A 21177-nucleotide genomic window follows, 5' to 3' on the forward strand; every position below is an offset into this window, starting at 1 on the left:
ATAAACTCTAAATACGACCTAGCAAAAGTATTTTTTTTAACATATTTATGTAACAACAAATTTCATAGTTTATATTTTATTGAAAATGTTTAAAGGCTTACTGCACTTGTAGACTGCATGCGTGATGCTGTATTAACCGTATCACCAAAAAAGCAATATCTTGGTACTTTAATCCCAACCACACCTGCTACCACTGGCCCAGAATGTACACCTAAAAGCAAAAATACATTAAATTAATATTATTCATCAATAATTTGAACTTTTTACACCTGTTAAATAAATAATTTCAATTAAAAGCTAAGACATTTAATTAATCAATATAATTCAGTATGAAATAATTAAAATTTAGATTCAAAATAATATAAACGAAAAAATTGTAATTATGGCAATAGACCGTCTTAAAAGCCTTCTGATTTCTTGTTAACTAACCTATTCGTACGTCTACTTTTGTCCCCGAGGGTATCTGTAATTGCTTTATGTGTTGAATCATACAAAGCGACACATCACAAATATTTTGCGCATGAAGTGGCGTTTCTTCCGGAGCTCCACATACTGCCATGTAAATCTGCCCTACAGTTTCCACCTAAAAATTGTGTTTTTAAATTTAATTCGACAAATTCAAATCTGCACTAATAACTTAATGTTTACTTTATTCATCATATCAATACGAGGCTATTACAAGGCTGTTGACTTTTTTGAAATTTTAGTCTGTATTAAAAAATAAAATGTATTAAACTCAACTTTTTCGTGTACTGTATATATCTAAACAATATACGTTTTCCATGGAATTTCTTTTAAATGTCGCTAAACCGGAAAAATTATATAATAATAATTCTGTTAATATTCAGACTTTAAGTATCTTTTGAATACAATAAAGAAGTCTTATGTACTATTCAATAATTAGCTTAAACAATATTCCAGCTGCAGATCTACTACATTTATTAATACTATAAATACTAGAGAGCATCAATAGGATGGCAAGAGTATCTTAATAGAAAAAATAATGTTACTTATTGGTTATAGCATTCCCTAGTTTATATTGAATTATATATATATTCATTTATATCTTTTTATCGAAAAACAAAGCCTTAAAATTGAGTTTAGATGATTTAGATCCTACCTTAAGCTCAGCTTTGAAGGCATAAGAAAATTATTATACTTGTTAATGATCCTTAATTTATCTATCATAAATTGTAAAAAATAATAAAATTCAGAAAAAATAGCCCTAATTTAAGGCCCTTGTGATTTTTAGAAGATTTAATGATTTGATACATAACACACATACACATACAAGTAAAAAAAAACCTTTTATATGTATTATGATAACTGACCTTATACACATTAAATGTATCCATTAAAGAATCAAAGCAAGAGTATACTGCATTCATTGTGCTCACAAGTTCCATTGCGTCTTCGACCGTCGATGAATTAAATCCCACTATTTCGCAAAACATAACAGAGACTGCGTCAAAAGACTAAAATTTTAAAACTATTTATTAAATATTATTATCATAATATTTTACATAATCATATATTATTAAATATTAAAGTTGAGTTTATAGAGAACCACCCTCAACAACTTTCTTCAACAAAAAAGAACATTAATTTGGATATAAAGGGGTATGTTTAATTTTGCATTTAATAACTATCTTTATTGCGGGAAAATAGATAAGTCGGGTTTGAAATTTTCGGTAAGTTAAATAAGAAAAAAAGAAGAAAAAAAGAGTTATACAAAAAATTGCACACACTATTTCATGAAACCTCACCAAGTTTTCCGATGCCCTTGACCACAGATGTAAATAGCTCCGCACGGAGCGCTGCGGAGCTATTTACATCTGTGCCCTTGACTTTCGACATTGTATTGTAGTAACCGACATAAGCGAGCATAAATAAGAATTTTGGTCAGTATTTGACTCCAAAGCATTGAAATAATTAAGAACAGCTTGTCTGTCACTGGGATTCACTTTATCCATCCACTTAAGCCTTTTACATTCATGAAGCTTTCCAAATTCGTGCGATTGTGAACTTTTTAGCAACTTCATACATTCCAATTGGTTTCTTAGGTGTATTGTTATTGTCTGCCATTTTCGTAAACAAAAACTCACAAGGAGACGACAGTGATATGTCTTTCAACGTTCCACGTCCACTACTGATATAGAGGAAAATTACTGCAACATAATAATTTTATTAAAATAAATAGCTCTCTAAATAGACATTCCCAGTTTATTACAGTTTCAGTTGGATAATCCTTGTTTCCTCCGTGCATGGCTTTTTTAAAAAAAGTTGTGTGCTGTGACATTATTTGTTTTCTCCTAACACGCTTCAAGTATTTTTTTTTAAATCTCAATTATGCTGAGTTGGAGAAAAATCTAAATCTAAAAACATTAATCGAAGTACAAGTTTTTTTTAAAATTATTGGCCCTAAAAAACTAGTGACCAATCAAGTTTTTTGGAAGTTATTTCATCAATTATTAGTTTAACTGGGCAAATTAATTTAAATTTCCTAGAAAATATTATAGACCTTTCCATCATCAAATATTTAGAAAATGAAGTGGATAAAAATGGTGTTATAATATTAAACGAAATTAATTAGCGCTTTTAATAGGAACGAGCTCCCAGCATTACGCTTTAGCATTTCCAGAGTGTTTTAATAAACGTTTTTCAGGGACATCGATTCGCAGACGTGGTGTAATTAAATGACCGACGCGATCCTCAGAGACCTCTTTCTTTTAGGACTATTTAAAAGGTAAAGTTTAAAACTAAAATGAAATTTCCCCTAAATATCTGAATTATTGTTTACTTGTTCTAAGAAAGTATTTAAGAGTAATCATTTTGAAATTAAAGCACTGGTTTATATTAATATAATAACACAGTACTGAAGAAATTATCATACCTGACAAGTGCTTAAGGGGCTATTTCCAGCTCGCAATTTTTCTGCCACAGGCTTTGGAATCATCGAGTACAATAGCTCATCACCACGACTTTTCCATACTTCCAATAAACTTAGATTCATTTCTAATTCTGATGCCCGTTGCTCAGCTTTATCAAACATTAATTCTAGCCTAGAAAATAAGACTATGTATATTTAAACTTTACATTTAATAATAATATTTGTATTTTTTTTAAAAGTCAGACAAGTAAATCAATTACTAAAAATAAAGCTTCATGGTTCATCAGACCATTTTACAAGAAATGATGCGTCAAAGAGACAAGTTGCTGAGTAAAAATAAACATAAACACAGGCTTACTGGACAACCTGTAAAGTAGGCAACACTTAGTACAACACTTAGTAACACTTAGTAAACTTAGGTAGCAACCTAAGTAAATAAAGAAATCTTGTTACTGCAAATATCAGAAAAGCCAAATAGGCATAATATCTTAAGCTTGTTCGCTCAACAAAATCGAGTTGTCAAACTTGTAAGGTTTAAAACATACAAACTCCAACTGATCTAAGAATATTACTTAATAAGGGTAAATGGATTGCGACACGTGGTCTGATTCGTTGGCCACCTAGGTCACCAGACCTAATCCCTCTTGACTTTTTTTTTTAGGGTCATTTAAAGAATGACGTGTATAAAAAAGAACCGTTGATGAATTTCAAATATATATTAGAAAAATAATTGGATCAATAGATAAAATGTCAATCTTAAAAGCTACAAGTCGCATCGTTAAGTCTCAGAAATGTTTTGGACGAGATAGCGAAGTTTTGCTTATTTATTGTAAATTAAGCAGGTTAACTTCATGTTATTTTTATGTTAAAAATTAAAAGTAAAATTATTAATATCGCTATTAATACTTTGTTATTTAAAGGTTCAGGTTTAGGTATTAGTGTAAATAAACTTTTTTAAGAAAAAAATGTATCCTATAATTTATGTAAAAATATACAAGAAATTCCATTTGACAAAAGCATTTATTTTACATTATCTCCAAACGAGATGTCCAATTCTTTTTCTGTTTTCATTATTTTAACCAACAAAAAAAATGCTACTAGTTTGGTAATTTAACCAACCCTGTATCTTAACTATTAACAACGATGCCAATAGTCCCTATTGTATAAAAACATTTTACTAGTATTTTATTGTTATTTGTCTTAATCTTTTAATTTACACATTATCAGTTAAATAATATATCCTATTAATAGTTCATATTCTCCACCACTTGATGAAGTCCTCAAGTCCTCCCATATATACAAAGAATTATCCGCAAAAAATTTAATAATAAAAAATATCCTTAAAGGCAACTAAATATATTTTTTAATAATTTCCTTATTTTTGTTTAAATAGCTTCAGTGCAAAAACTCATAAACCCTCTTTATCCTAGTCGAAGAAATAAATATCTTTTACAAATAGGGCTGTTTTGACTGTTGACTTTGTTTATTATTCCATATATCAATAATCCGAACATGAAATATAAGTAGTTGAATTATTCATAGTGCTCTTCTATAAACAATTAACTTGTAATGTCATTTAATTAGGATAGGAATACTCTTCACAAATCCACCTTTTTAAATAACAAGTTAAAAAAATCAACTATTACGCTGAAACTAAAAGAACATGATCCAAGAAAAAAGTCCTATCTACTATCCAAGACAACGAGATTAGTTTTTTGTCTTGGAGCATAAAGTACTTGGACCTTTAACATAAAAAGGTTTTATTATAATAAAATAAATTTAATACAATTTTTTTCATTATCTTTGTTAAAATAATATACAAAAAATTGGTGGATCAACAAGAAGAAAAGTTCATATAAAGAAACCCGATGTCAAAATATGTAATTGTTTTATTATAAATCAGATATCGATAAATCAAAAGAACTTGTCTTACAGTGGTGCCTTTTTCTAGAAGTGTAGCTTTGCTTAAATAGAGTTCGGCGATAAAAAAAATTATAAAAAGTCTTTGGTATGTTGCAGAATATGAAATAAATATATTTTTTCTGATTGACGAGGTCTTTTTTAATGTAAAATAATACGTAGGTCCACATAATTAAAAAAACGGGATTTATAATCAAAAACCTGATACGTCAGATTTAAACTCAAATATGCCAAATGAAAGGGAGGAAAAAGTTGTAAGACAAAACTACTTATTTCCAAAAATATGTTCAAATAATGTCGTAAAAGGAAAGAAATTCGTGCATTTTGGGTTTTTCAGATTTTCGTAAGTATTTGATACTTGTTTCCACCAAAACACTTAGGGTTACTAATTCTAAAAGACCGAAGGAGATCATGACTTCTAAAATTTCAATGATCACTCTTTAATTTGGTACATTCTACACTAACGATCGTGCTTAATATCCGATTAGTTGCTACTTAAGAAAAGGAGAAATTTGGATAAGAGTAGATATATAACATCATTTAGCTGATAAAATTACATTGTGTTAAGACCAGCAAAAGGAAAAAAGTAACATTTTTGATATTTTTTTACTCGCTAGAAGAATAATAAATTATGCTGCTCCGTTAGCTAATTCCTAATAAACTCGGTAAGAACTACCTTTTTTTATCACGCTTAGAGGTAACTAAAATCCAATTTTTCCATGGTACGAAAAATTATAACCATTAAACAGGTAAAAAAAAGTACAAAAAGAAATAGATGCGTTAAATAACTCTCTAAGTATTTGATGTAGTTTCTTATAACCTATTAAAAAAATTATCCATTGTAATACTATTAGGAGCATAATGAAACAAATGCTCAAAATTTACAGTATTAATCAAAAATATTTAATCAAAATTACTGTTACATATTTCACCAGACTAAGGCATTATCTATGTACTAAATTTTTTAGACTTGATAAGCTTCTGAAGAAAGTAATAGTTTTCAAAATTTGTAATTGCATGAATTTTATAAATTGCTAAAAAAAACTTACTTTGAATTGTTTTGCCACCCTGCCAAAACCATTTCTTTACCTAGGCCATGAGGGTTTAAGTCGTTTAGGTACAGTCCTTGATCTGGAAGTTCTCCAATATCATTTACTCTAAAATGATAGAAAGATAGATGCACATAATTTATTTATTGTAAACCTAGTTAAAACAACTTATTAAATGAACTTCTTTACCTAAACTTCGACACTCAAATGTAGAAAAAAAAACGACTTTTATTTAGACTTACACCGGACAGCACAAGAATATAATGCCAATAACGTCTGCTAGATACAACATTTGGCCTTTTAGCAGAATATTTTTTAGCCCGGGTTGACTATCTCTTCGCAATGGGTTGGTCAATATATTTTTGCCGTCAATCTCGATAGAATCCGCCAGATTTTCCACCTTACTGGCCAGTGAACTTTCCTCGTCCTCGCTCTCTGAATTCGTTTTTAGTAATTCGGTTCTTAACATCTCAACTTCGAACATAACGGACTTAAGATAAAAACACTGGAAAGGATTTTGATTATAATTTAGAAATATAGAATATAATCGAGAACTAGTTAAAAAATAGATGTTTATTAACGGTAAGTGTAATAATGGTTGAATAAACTTACATTTTTCCAAGTAAATGGAATTCCTTTTGGTCTTCTAAGTCGGCAGTACTTAAGCAATGGTTGTCCTAGAAGTTTTTCCTCACCCTCGGCGACCTAAAATTTATAACAAAAAAAAGTCTAATTTTTTTCTTTGAAACCATCAAGAAATTTATTGAGAGTTATTAAATGAACTAATATACACGTAGTACCCAAAAATATGCACTATAAAAATCTGAAAAAAAAGCAAAAAATATCGATCAAAGTTAAAGCAAATATTTTTTGTAATTCTTAAAGTTACATATTATGCTGGATTTGATTTTTGTTTAAAGTAATTTATTGTCACGTAAAGTCAAAAAGGTCATAGATGTGAGTTTTTCCGAAGATCCACATCATCCAGGCTTATTGCCATCTTTTGGTTTAAGCTACACAAAATAATTATCCAAACAAACAGCCGATAGTATATTTTACAACGTTAGAAAAGTTGATTTTAGGCGCTTATTTAAATAAATGTATAATATTAATTGGGATTTTGTGTATTTGATTGATTGATTTAAATTTGACTTGCACCATGCTCTAGGAAGAGATATATACTGCAATTAACAAACTAGTTTATAAACTCTAAAACGTAGAAAGAATTATCCTCCTTGATATACTTTGAAATTATAAAAATCTAATAATAATAATGACTTCCTAGTATTTCAGCAGTTACGAAGATAAAATAAATTTGAATAAGATATTGCATATAGAAATTATTGTGGATGTATAGAATTGCATAGATATTGAATAACACGTCGAGTACTCCTGAGACTGTAAAAAATGTAATAATGGAATAGACATTACAAATACATTTACAAACTTTTTTAAACTGCCTATATTACGTCAACACCGATTCGGGTTTCATCCTCTGTAAATGCTTTAGAATAAATAGAAAGTTGGATGTATAGTTCCATTGCGATTGGTAATCTGACTGAGGGCGAAGTATTTGACTGAAACCTGAAGGAATAGTGAGCATAGATAAAACTCTCTTATTTTTTTTTGAAAATTTAAATATTTCCCGATATTTAATAAATTTCTAAATTCATTCCCTTATTTAAAAAAAGGGAAACATAGAAAACTATCGTTCTGCGTGTATAATTAATTTTTTTTAATATTTCAAGAATGTTCAAGCATTAACACTTATTTTTTTAATTGAAACATCAGTTTATTGACTCTTAGCATGGGTTCATAAAAGGAAAATCCACAGTAACCAACTCCTGTTATACACAGTTTGTGATGGATACTTTAAGTCAAGAATTTTAAGTGGATACAATATATACAGATGTTTCTAAGGCGTTCGATCATACTATTTTACTTAAAAAGCTTTATTCTTTTGCATTATCTGACAAGCTAATCATATTTCTTGAATCATATATCTGCAAAAGATAGTAGCTGATCGAGTTTGGTGGTCAGTCATCTACAATGTTTGTTGCAACTTCCAGGATTCCCCAAGGGTCTATACTTGGTTCGGTACTGTTGATTATAATTATTAATAGTGTTGTGGATAATAATAGTACGCTTGAAACGCTTTTGTAATAGGGTCTTCTGACTACCAAATTTGCATTGATAATTTGGAAATGGTTAGTCGTTGATTTTTAAAATATCTAAGTTTTAGAACTCATTCAATATCCGGATATTGGTTATCATCATCAAATTATGCTAGAAGAATATGCATTTAATGCTCTGGAATATTAATATGAGTTTTCATTTTTTTATAATTTACTTATATATATCTTTTGAAGTTGTTGTTAATTCATTTATTGATTTTTTACTATGATTTGGATTTAAACAAATAAATGAAATTTATATTCCTGGTATGTTTGTATCACGAAATATTTAAACAATATTTACTCTTTTAAACTATTACAATTAATAGTTCACGAGCTTCAAAGATCTGAAAAAATGTAAGGAAAGCAGGCGGGAAAACTCAGTAACTGACTGGAATACAACAAAAAAATATTTCAGGAGCTTGAAACGCATAAACAACTTCGTAAGCTACTTTGGAAAATTCCAGGCAATGGAGCCAACTGCCTGGAATAAACAAGAAAATTATTCCAACAGCTTGAAACGAGTGAAATATCTGAAGTTGTTTTGGAAAATTCTAACAGTGTTGCCAACTGACTGGAATAAAACAAAAAAATATTTCAGGAGCTTGAAACGCATCTGAAGTTGTTTTGAAAAATTCGAACACTGTCCCCGACTGCTTGGATTAAACCAAGAAATATTCCAGGAGTTTGAAACGTATAAACAACTTTGTAAGCCACTTTGGAAAATTCCAGGCAATGTTCCCAATTACCTGGAATAAGCAAGAAAATTATTCCAAGAGCTTGAAATGAGTGAAATATCTGAAGTTTCTTTTGCAAAATTTGAACAGTATTGCCAACTGCCTGGAATAAGCAAGAAACTTATTCCAAGAGCTTGAAACGAGTGAAGTTGTTTTGGAAAATTCGAACACTGTCCCATAGCTTCGTAAGCTGCTTTAGAAAATTCCAAGCAATGTCCCCGACTACCTGGAATAAACAAGAAAATTATTCCAAGAGTTATAAAATTTTTATAAAAATGTTTATAAAATTTTATAGAAAAAGAAAGACATTAATTAAAATTTTATTATAATTTTTAACAGCCTTTTATTTTAAAGTTTTTAGACTAGTAGCTTTCAGACCATAGTGAAACATTTTCTTTATTTAAAGAAACCAAGTATCCAAGTTTTGTAATATCCATGTTTTTGAAGTAATTCTTAAATATCAAGGTAAAAGTTCGTACACCTATATTAGGATAACATAGTGCATTGATCAGAAACGATTATTGACCATGCTCTTCCTAACTCCAATCGTGCCTTCATCTAGTATCTAGGTGTCCCACAAACACTTTGCAGAAAGCTGATAGGTTTTTACGTCTCATTGCAGAACCTGAGATTTCTATTACAACTAGATAATTATTAAAAAACATTTTTGGGGCTTTCTCTCTCTTTCGCTCATTGCACGAACTGCACAGGTAACTCTAACCTTGTGTTTATGTGTGTGAAATGTCAATCGCTTATGTCCAGTAAATAAAGATAGAACCAAGCAGCTTGACGTTCATATCTATAAACTCCTTTACCAAATTTCTAATGTGCCTGTTAAGTAACTCCTTGGATCATTTATAACCCTGCGTATTTTCTCAGGTTGTTCATTCTTTCATTACAATTACATTATGATTATATTAGATTTTTCTTATACCTGTGCAACATTTTGATGTGGTATTCAAACCTTCCTCTCTGATTATGCATTTAAATCTACGCTCTTCTTGGTAAGTTTCTCTTAAAACTCGTAACATACATATATAACGTAATATCCAGAATAATAATTTGCACAGCGCTTGTTCATTCAGAGTATATTAAGCCGTCTTTTTTTAGGCTGATGTGGGAACAGAGTTTTTAAAGGCTTTTATGATACAGGCATAGATATGATATGATATATTATGATAGGCAAGCATATTGAGAATAGATCTTAAGATGATTACATGCTCAATTTCAATCTCTTCATAGTCATTAAAACAATCTTTTAATATGAAGATCGAGTTTCCAATCTTCATGTTCATCCTGACTGCAGCTCTGGATGTAGGTACAGCAAAAAGTTTCTCTCATGATCTGTGTCTGATCTGCGGTCTTTATTGAAGTTGTGAGTTATTTTTTAATGTATCGTAGATTCGGTTTTAGTATATCTATTTGGTTTTATTTCCTAGCTTTTTTTACGAGACCTAGTAATATTTCTTCATACTTTGGCCAAAACATACGAAAGTAATATGCCTACTATGTAGACTTCCTTGCCTTTTTGGTTTGCGTTTGAAGTTTTATTGGTTTTGCATTAACCATTTTACATTTCCTTTATCATATACTACTTTGTTACTTAATATACCTTTAATGCTTTAACCTTAAACAGAAATACGTATGCAAAATTTCCAGCACGCTGTTTAATAGTTACAATTGCTTCTAACGCCCCTTCAGGGTAACCAACCAGTTTTTTGGATGTTTCAAAGTTCCAATGAATTTTCCCTCTTAACACTCTGCAGATGTTTAATTAAAGACTTAAATTAAGTTCTATAATATCGATCTTATCTTCCTTGAATAGTCACATCCTAAAGTAATAATAGGTAGATAAAAATTACCTGAACGAGCTTTTCTCCACATGCAACAATTGACATGGCAGGGTTAAATAAAATTGCAAATGGAAAAAGAATCAATAGTAAGTCGCAGTTAAATGGTGGTAATCTGCTTATAGTCCTAAGATGAGCCTCTTCTTTTACTTGCTTAGCCAATATCTATAAAAAATGTATTATGTTAAGTTTAAGAAATTATGACACGATTGATTATTATTAATTATGCGGATAAAAAAATAAATTTTAACCTTAATCTAAAAATTAAAAATAATATAAATATTATTTCTAAGAAATATTATTTTAACACAGCTACTAATCTATATTTTAAAAATTTTTTAAACTTAAATACTTTATACTTACACTACTACTATTTGGCAAATAATTATGTAAAACGAAAGAAGTACAACGGCGAAATAACTTAAAATTAATTTAAACATTTCTAAATGATATTATGAATAAAATTCAAATAGTTATTAAAATATTACTTTAACTTATTAACTGCACTTACATATTGCGTATTATCAAAATTCAACCTAAATGTAACGATGACAATTGTTTTTCCATCCACTTGGTTGACTTCAGTATTCAGAACGTGAGTTTCTAACTTTAAGTTATAAATCTCAGTGGCTATTTGGTCCAGCTGTCCTGTAAGAGAATACTAAAGTTATTTACCTAGAAATATTTCAAGTAATAAACATTGTCTTTAACATAATATTTTTTAATGTTTTAAAGTACGTGTTTACCCATTAAATAATGTGTAAACCCCATCCTTTTACTTCTGTAAACCAGCACACAACCGTTTTGATCCACTTTTGTTAAGTACATCGACGGGCTTTTCATTTTCGGATAAGACAATCTGAATTGAGAATGTATGTTGTCAACATTTTCCAAGAAGTCGGTAAAATTACGGCCTGTTGCTTTAATTGTAAGGTCGTACCTAAAAAAGATAAATCTAAGATAAGGTATTTAACGGGAATAACTTATTTTACGCATTTCAAAGGCAAATACCAGAAAGTGCCATAGAAAACATAAAAAAAATCAAAAATAATAAATTTCGCGTAAAACTTATTTTTTAGGTACTAGTGCGTAAATAGGGAAATTCTATAAATCCTGAGAAGTGTCTAAATTGAGTACTTTATTTAAATTAGGTTAAATTAAACGGTTAACTACTTAAACTTTAAATTTTGCAGCTATATATAATTTGATACGCTTTTTAAAAATACGCAATAAAAAAATTAGAGTTACTACTTAAAAAATCATCGGTGACGTCTTACCTTATTTATACACTGTATAATCTTGTTTTTAACAAAAAATACTAATCGACGGGTCTGGATTTTTTTCAGAAAAAAAAGTATATGAACTACTAAATTTATTTAAAAAATAAGTTACAGCCTCACGCTCTATATGTAATCTTATTTATAGAGTTCCCTAGGAGCCTTTCGACGGCACCTTTGACAAATAAACTGCTAAAATAGAATTTTGCTAAAGGCAAACAATGAGATTGAGAGACAAAAGATACAATCCCCTTAGGATATCAATTTTTTTTTATCAGCTCCTAAAACAAAGAAAAATAAAATGACAACAAGTCACAAGAAAAATAAATCGTCAATAGACGTTTTATTTTTCTTTGCATGGATGAATTCGACATCGAGACGCAAGTATAATTTTCGTATACATGCAGTCAAATGGTCTAATGGAGAAGGTAAAAAAGCGGTGTTATATATACACCGTATATTTCATCACAGACATCAGATAAATTAATTCTTTTTATTCTACCAGTTCTGTTATTCTATATATGAAAAATTGTGGAAAATATTTGATGAGACTGGTGATGTGAGAAAATGATATACTAATAGGTTTATTTGCCTTCACATACTACGCTTCTTCCATATTACTACCAACCAGCTAAGAAGTAAACTTCAAAATCTTCATGGCGTGTGATAAAGTGTCAGATGCCATAAATAGCATAAGCTGATAAATATCGAAATATTTACCAATGAATTAAGGTTTTCGTACATCCTGATTTAGGAAGGCTGAGGGTATAACGAACATATAGCCATGCGCTCGCTGGCAAATCATTCAAGAAGTTAAAAGCAAACGATTATAGGGATAAAATTCTAAAACCCATTGTTCATCCACACCCTATAAAACTTAGTGAAAATTATGTACGTTAAATTGTGTACTTATGCAAGAACCGCTAGAAACTTTTTAGATCTTGTCATAGCCTTAATAATATCCTAACTTTTACCCTATCAAGCACATTTGGGATATGCTGAAAAGAAACATTTTAAATCAAGCAGCAGTGTTCCAGACAATGAGAGAAATGCTAAACTATATGCAAGAACAATGGCTACAAATTAAGAAAAACGACATTGACAATTTAGTCAGGAGCGTGCCAAGCCCTAGTTTAATACCATGCACTTTTTTTTTATTAACTCTTTTTGAAATTTGTTATTTAGAATTGTAGATATTTTACTTCTTTAAATTGTAATTTATTAATAATTCGGTATACTACGATGAGGTTTTTGATAAATTATTATTGCGTAGTATTCCCAAATGAATTTACATTTAATATTTTTCAAATAAATTTCGAAATGTTCATTTAATTCTCTATAGGGCATTTTGATGTGTTTATTTTAAACACATCAAAATGCTGTGTTTATTTTTAAAACAAATTGTTTACCGTAAGGGTGAGATTTATATTATTCCATATGAAAAAAAATAAGGGTGAAAACAAAGGGAATATCTTCATGATTTTTTGCATGCAGAATTTGGGAGTTATAAAAGTTATGATGGAATGTTTATGTTACTCGTTTTTTGGTTTAATATAGTTGCTTAAATAATTTTTTCACACCATTAAACTTTATATAAATATCGTTAAATATAATAATGAGGCATTTTAAGGCAATAATATATAGGTGGTAATAAATCAATATTTACATTTAACATGAACGCTAGAAAAATATCGAAACGCTATGTTATAAAAAATTAATTTAAGAAAAATTCAGTTTAGTCCTCTGTTTTCGATTGTTTGTCTTCCTTGTGGCTGCTTTGATTGGCTGCGATTTTATTTTCCCAAGGGAACTTTTTCCCAACTTTATACGCTATTAGGGCTTTCAGCATAAAGGATCTGATTTGTGCAACAAAAAAACTTATGTAATATAGTTGTTTACCTTAGCATTTTATTGTCTCTTAATTACGTTAAAGTGGAAACTACGAATGAGTCATTTTGTTACGAAAAAAGTAATAGACTTTTTCACTTTTTGCGAAACATGTTATTACATAATACATAAAACCTTCTTACGAAATTAAACGCTGGTATTTGTATACACAATTTTAAGAAGTATTTTCTCTACCAATATAATCAATCTGGAACTTGAAACTACCAAAGAATATTCTTAGTGATCAATGAGCAAAGCTTAAAACGAAATCATTAGTCTTCCAGAAAAATCAATAGTACAAAAGTAAGGATAACTAAATTCTCTACAATTTACCTTTGGGGAACGAAGCTGTATAACCAAAGGGAATAAAGTTACAGGACGTTAGGAAAAAAATTAAAATTTCAATAATAATATTTTAGTTAATAATAGTATCTTAAATGGATAGGTCCGGTATAAAAATATAAAAAAAAAATATTTTAATGACTTTGGCGCCCTTAAAATGTAAATAAACACAAGACATTTCTCCCAAAGCCCATTAAAAAGTGAGGGAAAGGTAACATGTAACATTTATTTTCATTTTATTGACGTCGAAGTTTTGTATGAACATATAAAGTTAATAGTATAGGTACATATTCCTAATGTAAAAAATGTTGGATTTAGTTATTTGTAGAGATAAAGTTTGCTTCTTAGTTTTGTATAAACTTTAACCTATCTAATATTCTACAGAATACCTACAAAATTAAAACAAGGATTAAATTCAATAAAGTCTTTAAAGATCATGAATAGTTTGAGTTAGATCCCAGTAGCAACAGCATTTTGTGTTTCTCACAATATTCATTCTATAATATAATATTCAAGGGAACAAAATAAATGTTTTAGGAGAAAAAACTAAAAGAAAATCTCTGTTTAAATTTATTTCTGATGGTTTTACTGTTGAGGTATAAAATGTGGACTTTACTGTAATAAGCCTTGTTACAACTACAACAGCTGATGATGATTTCATGTATCAATAAATTAAAAATTGATTAAAAATATTATAATGTTTATACAAACATAGGCATATTAAAAACGTAAAAGAAAAAACTGTGAAGTTTATAAAAAATAGGGCACAATGCTACCAGATAGCCTTTTATGTACTAAAAAACGTCTAGACGTCTGGGTTATGGCTAATATATGGCTTTTTCAGAGAATTAAGTCCTAGGATAGTCAAGATTAAACATATTTCAGATATATGTAAAAAAGCACGTAGACTTACTATTTCACTTTAACTTATTAACACAACATTTGCAGACACCGTCTTATAGATACCCTTTCCAATGCCTTTCCAATTTGAATTTTTGTATATCAAAAGATCCAGAAAAATAATTAATTGAACTGGTATTAAATATTTGCATTGTTTAAAATGAGGTGATTGACTTGAACCACTAAAATATGTCTTTAACGCCTCTTTTGTTAAGTCTAGCCATCAGTATTACTTAGGGCAAGTTTATAGCTTATTATTCTAGAAGTATCATCTGTAAAATAAATCAGAGAGGTGTTAGAGTCAGACATGAAATGTGATAGAGAAGGAATTTAAAGAAAAGCAAGGAGACGAAGATTATGTCCTTGAGTTTGCCAATATTCACTTCATTGAAGTTAATCTTCACGACATAATTATTTGATTTCATATGTAAAGTATTATAAGTATGTGTTTGGAGAATATATTAATTAGTTTTAACGTAAAGTCAGCCATAATTTTAATGCTAATTATTATGTTTATTGGTAATTAAAATATCCGTGATATTTCCAACTATAAGGTATCAAACTCGAAAATAAGGAGAAATGTTCAAATAGTAAGGTCACTATTACTGATATGAGATTTCGGTGGAGTATCAACTTTAATTAATTTTTTTTTAATTATTCTTGTTGGACATAAACAGTATCCTAAAGGAGGTTGCCAGTTAACTCAATTGATATCACATAATTCTCTTCAAATTAACTACAACTTCAATAATAAAAATATTAATTATGTATCGCCCAATAATATGAAATACTGATTAATATAAATTTCAAATACTAAAAATATTTAATAATAATAAGATATGTGTGTAATCAGGCCTGGTTTCGGCACATAACTCTCGTCCACTTCAGCGCCTATACTGAATAGTAGATTTAAATAGATACAAAAAATTTTAATAATAAAACCTCGCTCAGCTTTTTTCCCGGACATTTTTGGAGTTTGGAGCTCTTGACTTTTATTATGTATTCCGATTTGTGTCATTTAAAAGTCAATAGTTAATAGCGGAATAATCTGAGCGGATATCACTTTATACACTACAGTAAATGGAATTTTCTTTATAAACGTACAACAAAAATTTTACTAGTTACGCTTAGTTAATATTAACGATAAAAATCGTCTTGTAATTCTTTGTTTATTAAGTTATTAAGATAAATTAGGCCTGGCTTAACGTAGGGGCTGTTAAATTAAAAACCGAAAACAGACACAATAAGGGGTCAATTACTAAGCTAGTTCTCTATTATTAGGTTCCTTTTATTAAGCTTTTATTCTGGAGAAAAACACTTTGTAATATTCTTTACTTAATCAATAATTTATTGATTGTGTTTTAGCTTATATCTTATTATTAAGTTTAATTTTACTAGAATGACTTAATATTGTAAGTACAAATGGCTTTGAGTAGGCAGAAAATTATGTATGTAACTTTTTATCCCGGTATTCTTAAATATTTAAGAAAAAACACCTTACACCTCTTATGTTCTCCAATTTATAAAGTTAAAATGTTATATTTATTTTAAATATTCTTTTATGCTAACTGCAACATCAAAACTTGAAATTGCTTTTAAACTCATCCTTATTATGACAGATTGTCAACTTTAAAAAAATTATATATATTGAAAAATTGAAAATTTGTACAGGCAACCAAATTTAGACACTCCTGGATGTTATCATGGTTATTATAAAAGATAAAGCTATAAGGTTTTCGCATTCCTGTGCTACTTTTTTACGAAACGAAATATGCCGTTATCCAAAATTTTCAGAATCATTCTGTAGATTAAAAAATACGACAGCTGTTAAATTATTGACAATTTCATACTTCCAATATCTATATAGATATCCCTGCATCTTACGATTAAGGAATATTGATAGGATTTAATAATATGCTTTATCTTGTAGAAACTATATCATATTCGCGTGAACTTGGAGGTTTGCTCCTGGATCACAATATGAGCTTCTACAAGTTGGTACGATATTATTTTAAAATGATATCATTTTATAAATGGTAAATAATAATTTTTTTAACTCTTTTTGGCGTAATGCGTGTATATTTTTCACGCATTTCATCAATTAGCGTAAAGTAGCTATCAATTCTATAAAAAAATTCATTACTTTATCAAAATTAGCTTCTATGACTTCCTTATTTGGTATCTTTTGACAGAGATGTATTTTATTTTCTTTCTATGTTAAAAGAATCGATAAGTAGCAACAATTTAATGGTTCAATCTCACGAAACTGCGTTTCTATGTTACTTATTGTCCCTTGAGATAGAAGCAGAATTTTTTAATGAAAAAAACAAGCAACTTCTATTTATGTCCGTATCTGACCTCTATAACCAATCATCTATAGAACTGTTATTTTGTGAACAATTTCTTAATGTTTAATTTACTACCTGAAGTACACACGTATACGATAAATTCGATGTTCGATATACGATAAATTCGATACGAATAAAATGCCGATCCTAGCAAATATCTCGAGCGAAACTGAAGAGGAAGTGGAAGACAGCAACTAATGTATCGACTAGAGTTAAGTCTTTTCAAATTCCAAGCTAATGCACTGAATAAAGTTTTGCTGTAACAGTAGTTTACGTAACAGTACAGAGAAATTTACCGTAATTGAATTTTCGGTCCTAGTAAAACTAATACTTTAATTAGGGAAAGAGAAAAACGTCTAAAATATGTGCCACTAATTGTCAAATTACGAAAGCTATACCCTAAGCAGTTTATATGTATTTATAAACGGTTGTTATAGAAGAAATTAAGAGCTTAATGCAATAGAAATTTCAAAAAATATTGTTTGTCACTGAACTGCCTTTTAGATAAATTTTATTTCAATATTGAAAAAATAAATCCCTAAGATATTAAATTAATGGTAACAAAGATTTATGGAAATTCCAGATTTTCAAACAAACCGCCTAGATTAAATTCATTATTTTCCGCCAGTCTGAATTGCGTCCTGGTAAACTCATTTCAAGTTTGTGATTGGATTATAAATTACCGGTCAAAAACTTTATAGGTTCGGTATATTAATCAAGAGTAATGCAAATTATATAACCCTTTTTATTAGTGCGTATTTTAGTATATAATAATTATGCATTATAAGGAATTAAAATATTAATTTTTTGCAAGGTTGATATTTTAAAGTTTTCTTTATACTAGATTAAGCTGAAATATTTTTTCTTAAAATTAATTTTTCTATATATTCTTTTTGTACTTACTTCACCATGACGATGCATATATTTAGGTAAAATTCATATTGTGGTAATAAATTCATAATTAGTTACCGATTTTCTTGGATTATCACTCTTTTAAAATATAGAACTTAGAAAATACTATATCTTACGCTCAATTATTGAAACAAAGAGGAAAATAGACTTATTTGGGTATTTAGAAAAAAACTAACTTAAACCGTTAACGACACATTGCATTTGATTATAATTAATTTAATTTATATTCACTAATTCTTAAATACAATAATTTACTTGTATTTATTACTTTACTTAAATAATAAAAAATTTTATTCCAGCAGCTAAGGTTTTATTTATTAATCTCTAATCCCGTTTGTTCTGTTTCATATTCTTGATTGAAAAAACCCATTTATTAATCAATCAATTATTAAGGTAAATCTAATAAAAGTAAATATATTTTTTAAAAACACTCAATTAAAGAGTTTTTTTGAAACTGACACTGGTTTGACTTTGATAAACTGCTTTAAAAAGTATCAAAGAAAATATAAAGATTACTCATTCATCAGGTTAAATGGCGTAATCCTAATATAATTTAATAATACAAAATACATAAATAAAATAATAGCGCTTATGATTGGCTAAGAAACTTATTTGTAAAATTGTTGTTTGTATTTGATCTACTTTCGTACATGCTCTTTAAACCTAAGCTTCGTATCAAAAGGTAAATCCAAATTCTTAGAAAACTTGTTTCTAATTTTTATCTCGAGAGTTTTCAATATTTAAGGTCTTACGTCTTTACTACAACAAATAGAGCTACTTTACTAAATATTTATCCAACTATTTAACTAAATTATTATAGAATAGTAGAATATTAATTAGGCTTAATCATTAGCTTTATTAAATTAATGTACAGTCAATAAATTTGACAAACGATTCACCGCGAGTTCGTTCGTATATGTTCGTTGTATTGATATTTATTAAATAAATAATAAATGTAATGAACAAAAAAATTGAACATAAAAAATAATGTTCAATTTTTAAATTAATATTGTATTAGAGCAGCCACTAATTCCATAGCTAATTAAAAAATCGAGTATATGATAATATTTAGATAATTTCTAATTGTTATTCAATCATCAAATTTTCAAACTTGAATTTTGCAATGTACAATTTTTTTTAAGTAATTGATTTATTTACAGCATCAGCCAAAAAAAATTAATTTTTATTTAACTTATTTAGGTTACTTTCGGTCGAAATAAAATGAAACGAAACAGTATATGTATGTTTTTCAGTTCTTTCTTTGTTTGCTACATAATTGCTACTAAATTAAGTTTATTTACGCGGGTCTTCTCTTTATAAAAAGGCAATTTCAAATACTTATAAGGGTAAATTACTTTTTGTTTATAAAATACATGAAAAAAATCTTAAAAATATGAAGGGAAAAATGGAATGGAAAAATTAAATTTGTAGTTTTTCTATGAGCACAAGTGGTAAATGTGAAATATGTGATTTAGAAACGGTAATGCTCAGAATATAGATAGACCATACAATTACATTAGCATATAAATAAAATAAATCACCAATAAACCAAAAGTAAAAAATAAGGTAAAAAATAATAAAGAATTTAAAAAGGAGAAACAAAGGACAGATGCATTTAATAAGAAAACATTTAAAGTAGACATGAGGCAATCATATAATAATCATAAGATCATATAATATCAATTATTACTCCAATACCTAAATCTGCAAACCAAGAAGCCTTAAGCTATATTAACTAATAGTACTGACACTTATTTACATAGGTGTATAAATAAAGTTCATTTATAAGGCGTCGGTGCCGAAGCCTTTCCACAGCACCTATAACCGTTGATTGAAATATGGGAATTACCTATATATACCTATTTTTCAATCAATGCTATAAGAAACCACAAAATAGAAGATTGACGAAAGCATACATATGATTACTAAGCATTTATTATAAATGCCAACACCATGAATGAAAAGAATAGACTAAACGTATATATTGAATCCAATTTAATGGAGTGATATTTTCAAGTGTAGGCTATATGTACAGTTATTTCAAATAAATTTTGATAGCTAGATAAAATAGGCGATAAACTAAAATATAAAAAAAATATGTTATTATTAATTTAACCACAATATGCTAGTTTTGGGTAATTTTGTAATGAATAAAAATTTTAGTGAAATCAAAAGTTTGAATATTTAATTTAAAGGGCTAAATAAATAAATTAATATACTTACAATATATCAAAGAAAATATGTTAAAAGGTAAATAATTATTCTTAATCAATTCATTTAATTAAAATCATATATCTTATGGTATAGCAGTATTTTTACTTACCCATAGTTACTAAAAAAACGCACAAAGCAGTGACCAAAAAAATTCATGAAACTGTCGTATGATTTTGAGGTTAGTTTTGCCAAAGCCGTTGCTATATTACTCATAATATAATCTGGATAAACCTGATGAGTATTGAAAACTGTGAATTTGCATTCTGCCATTAGTAAAGCTTTTTGCCAGATCTCGTCGCCGTATTCTTTCTACAAATAATACAAATAAATATTAATTATGAATACATTAATATTTTTCTTAAATAATGTTTTGAAGTCTCTAAAAAACCTCAAAGACAAAGTTAAGGTGTTTTTGGATCTTGCTTCTTTAAAGCTCTGTAAATAATCTAACCCTGCTTTTATGTTAATTTGCTAAACCGTCAAATTAGCGTGAATTAATATTATTAAGTTTAAAATATCAATAAATTATTAAATACTAATAAAAAAAAATTTACAGTAAAAAATATGTGTTAATTAATGTTTGGTACTTGATTGGAATTTATTAATACAATTTCTTTTATAGTAGAAGTGTTTTCTTAATTTATCATAATGGCATAATACATTGTCAACCCTAAATT

At 28.3% G+C, this 21177-nt stretch overlaps 1 protein-coding gene across 1 annotated transcript in view; it reads right to left on the reverse strand.

Annotated features, from left to right (window-relative positions):
• The window catches only part of LOC126741498 (soluble guanylate cyclase 89Db-like), a 48209-nt gene that overhangs the window by 5851 nt on the left and 21181 nt on the right, over positions 1–21177 (reverse strand). Inside the window, exons 3-13 of the mRNA XM_050447917.1 lie at positions 20610–20809; positions 11367–11560; positions 11132–11268; positions 10633–10785; positions 6472–6564; positions 6102–6364; positions 5860–5967; positions 2894–3062; positions 1332–1475; positions 430–583; positions 102–211 (exon numbers count right to left, since the gene is read on the reverse strand). Of these exons, the coding sequence (XP_050303874.1) occupies positions 102–211; positions 430–583; positions 1332–1475; positions 2894–3062; positions 5860–5967; positions 6102–6364; positions 6472–6564; positions 10633–10785; positions 11132–11268; positions 11367–11560; positions 20610–20809 (1725 nt within the window). The remainder of the gene's footprint in view (positions 1–101; positions 212–429; positions 584–1331; positions 1476–2893; positions 3063–5859; positions 5968–6101; positions 6365–6471; positions 6565–10632; positions 10786–11131; positions 11269–11366; positions 11561–20609; positions 20810–21177) is intronic.

The sequence above is a fragment of the Anthonomus grandis genome, chromosome 10, assembly GCF_022605725.1.
Source record: "Anthonomus grandis grandis chromosome 10, icAntGran1.3, whole genome shotgun sequence".
Taxonomy (NCBI): Eukaryota; Metazoa; Arthropoda; class Insecta; order Coleoptera; family Curculionidae; genus Anthonomus; species Anthonomus grandis.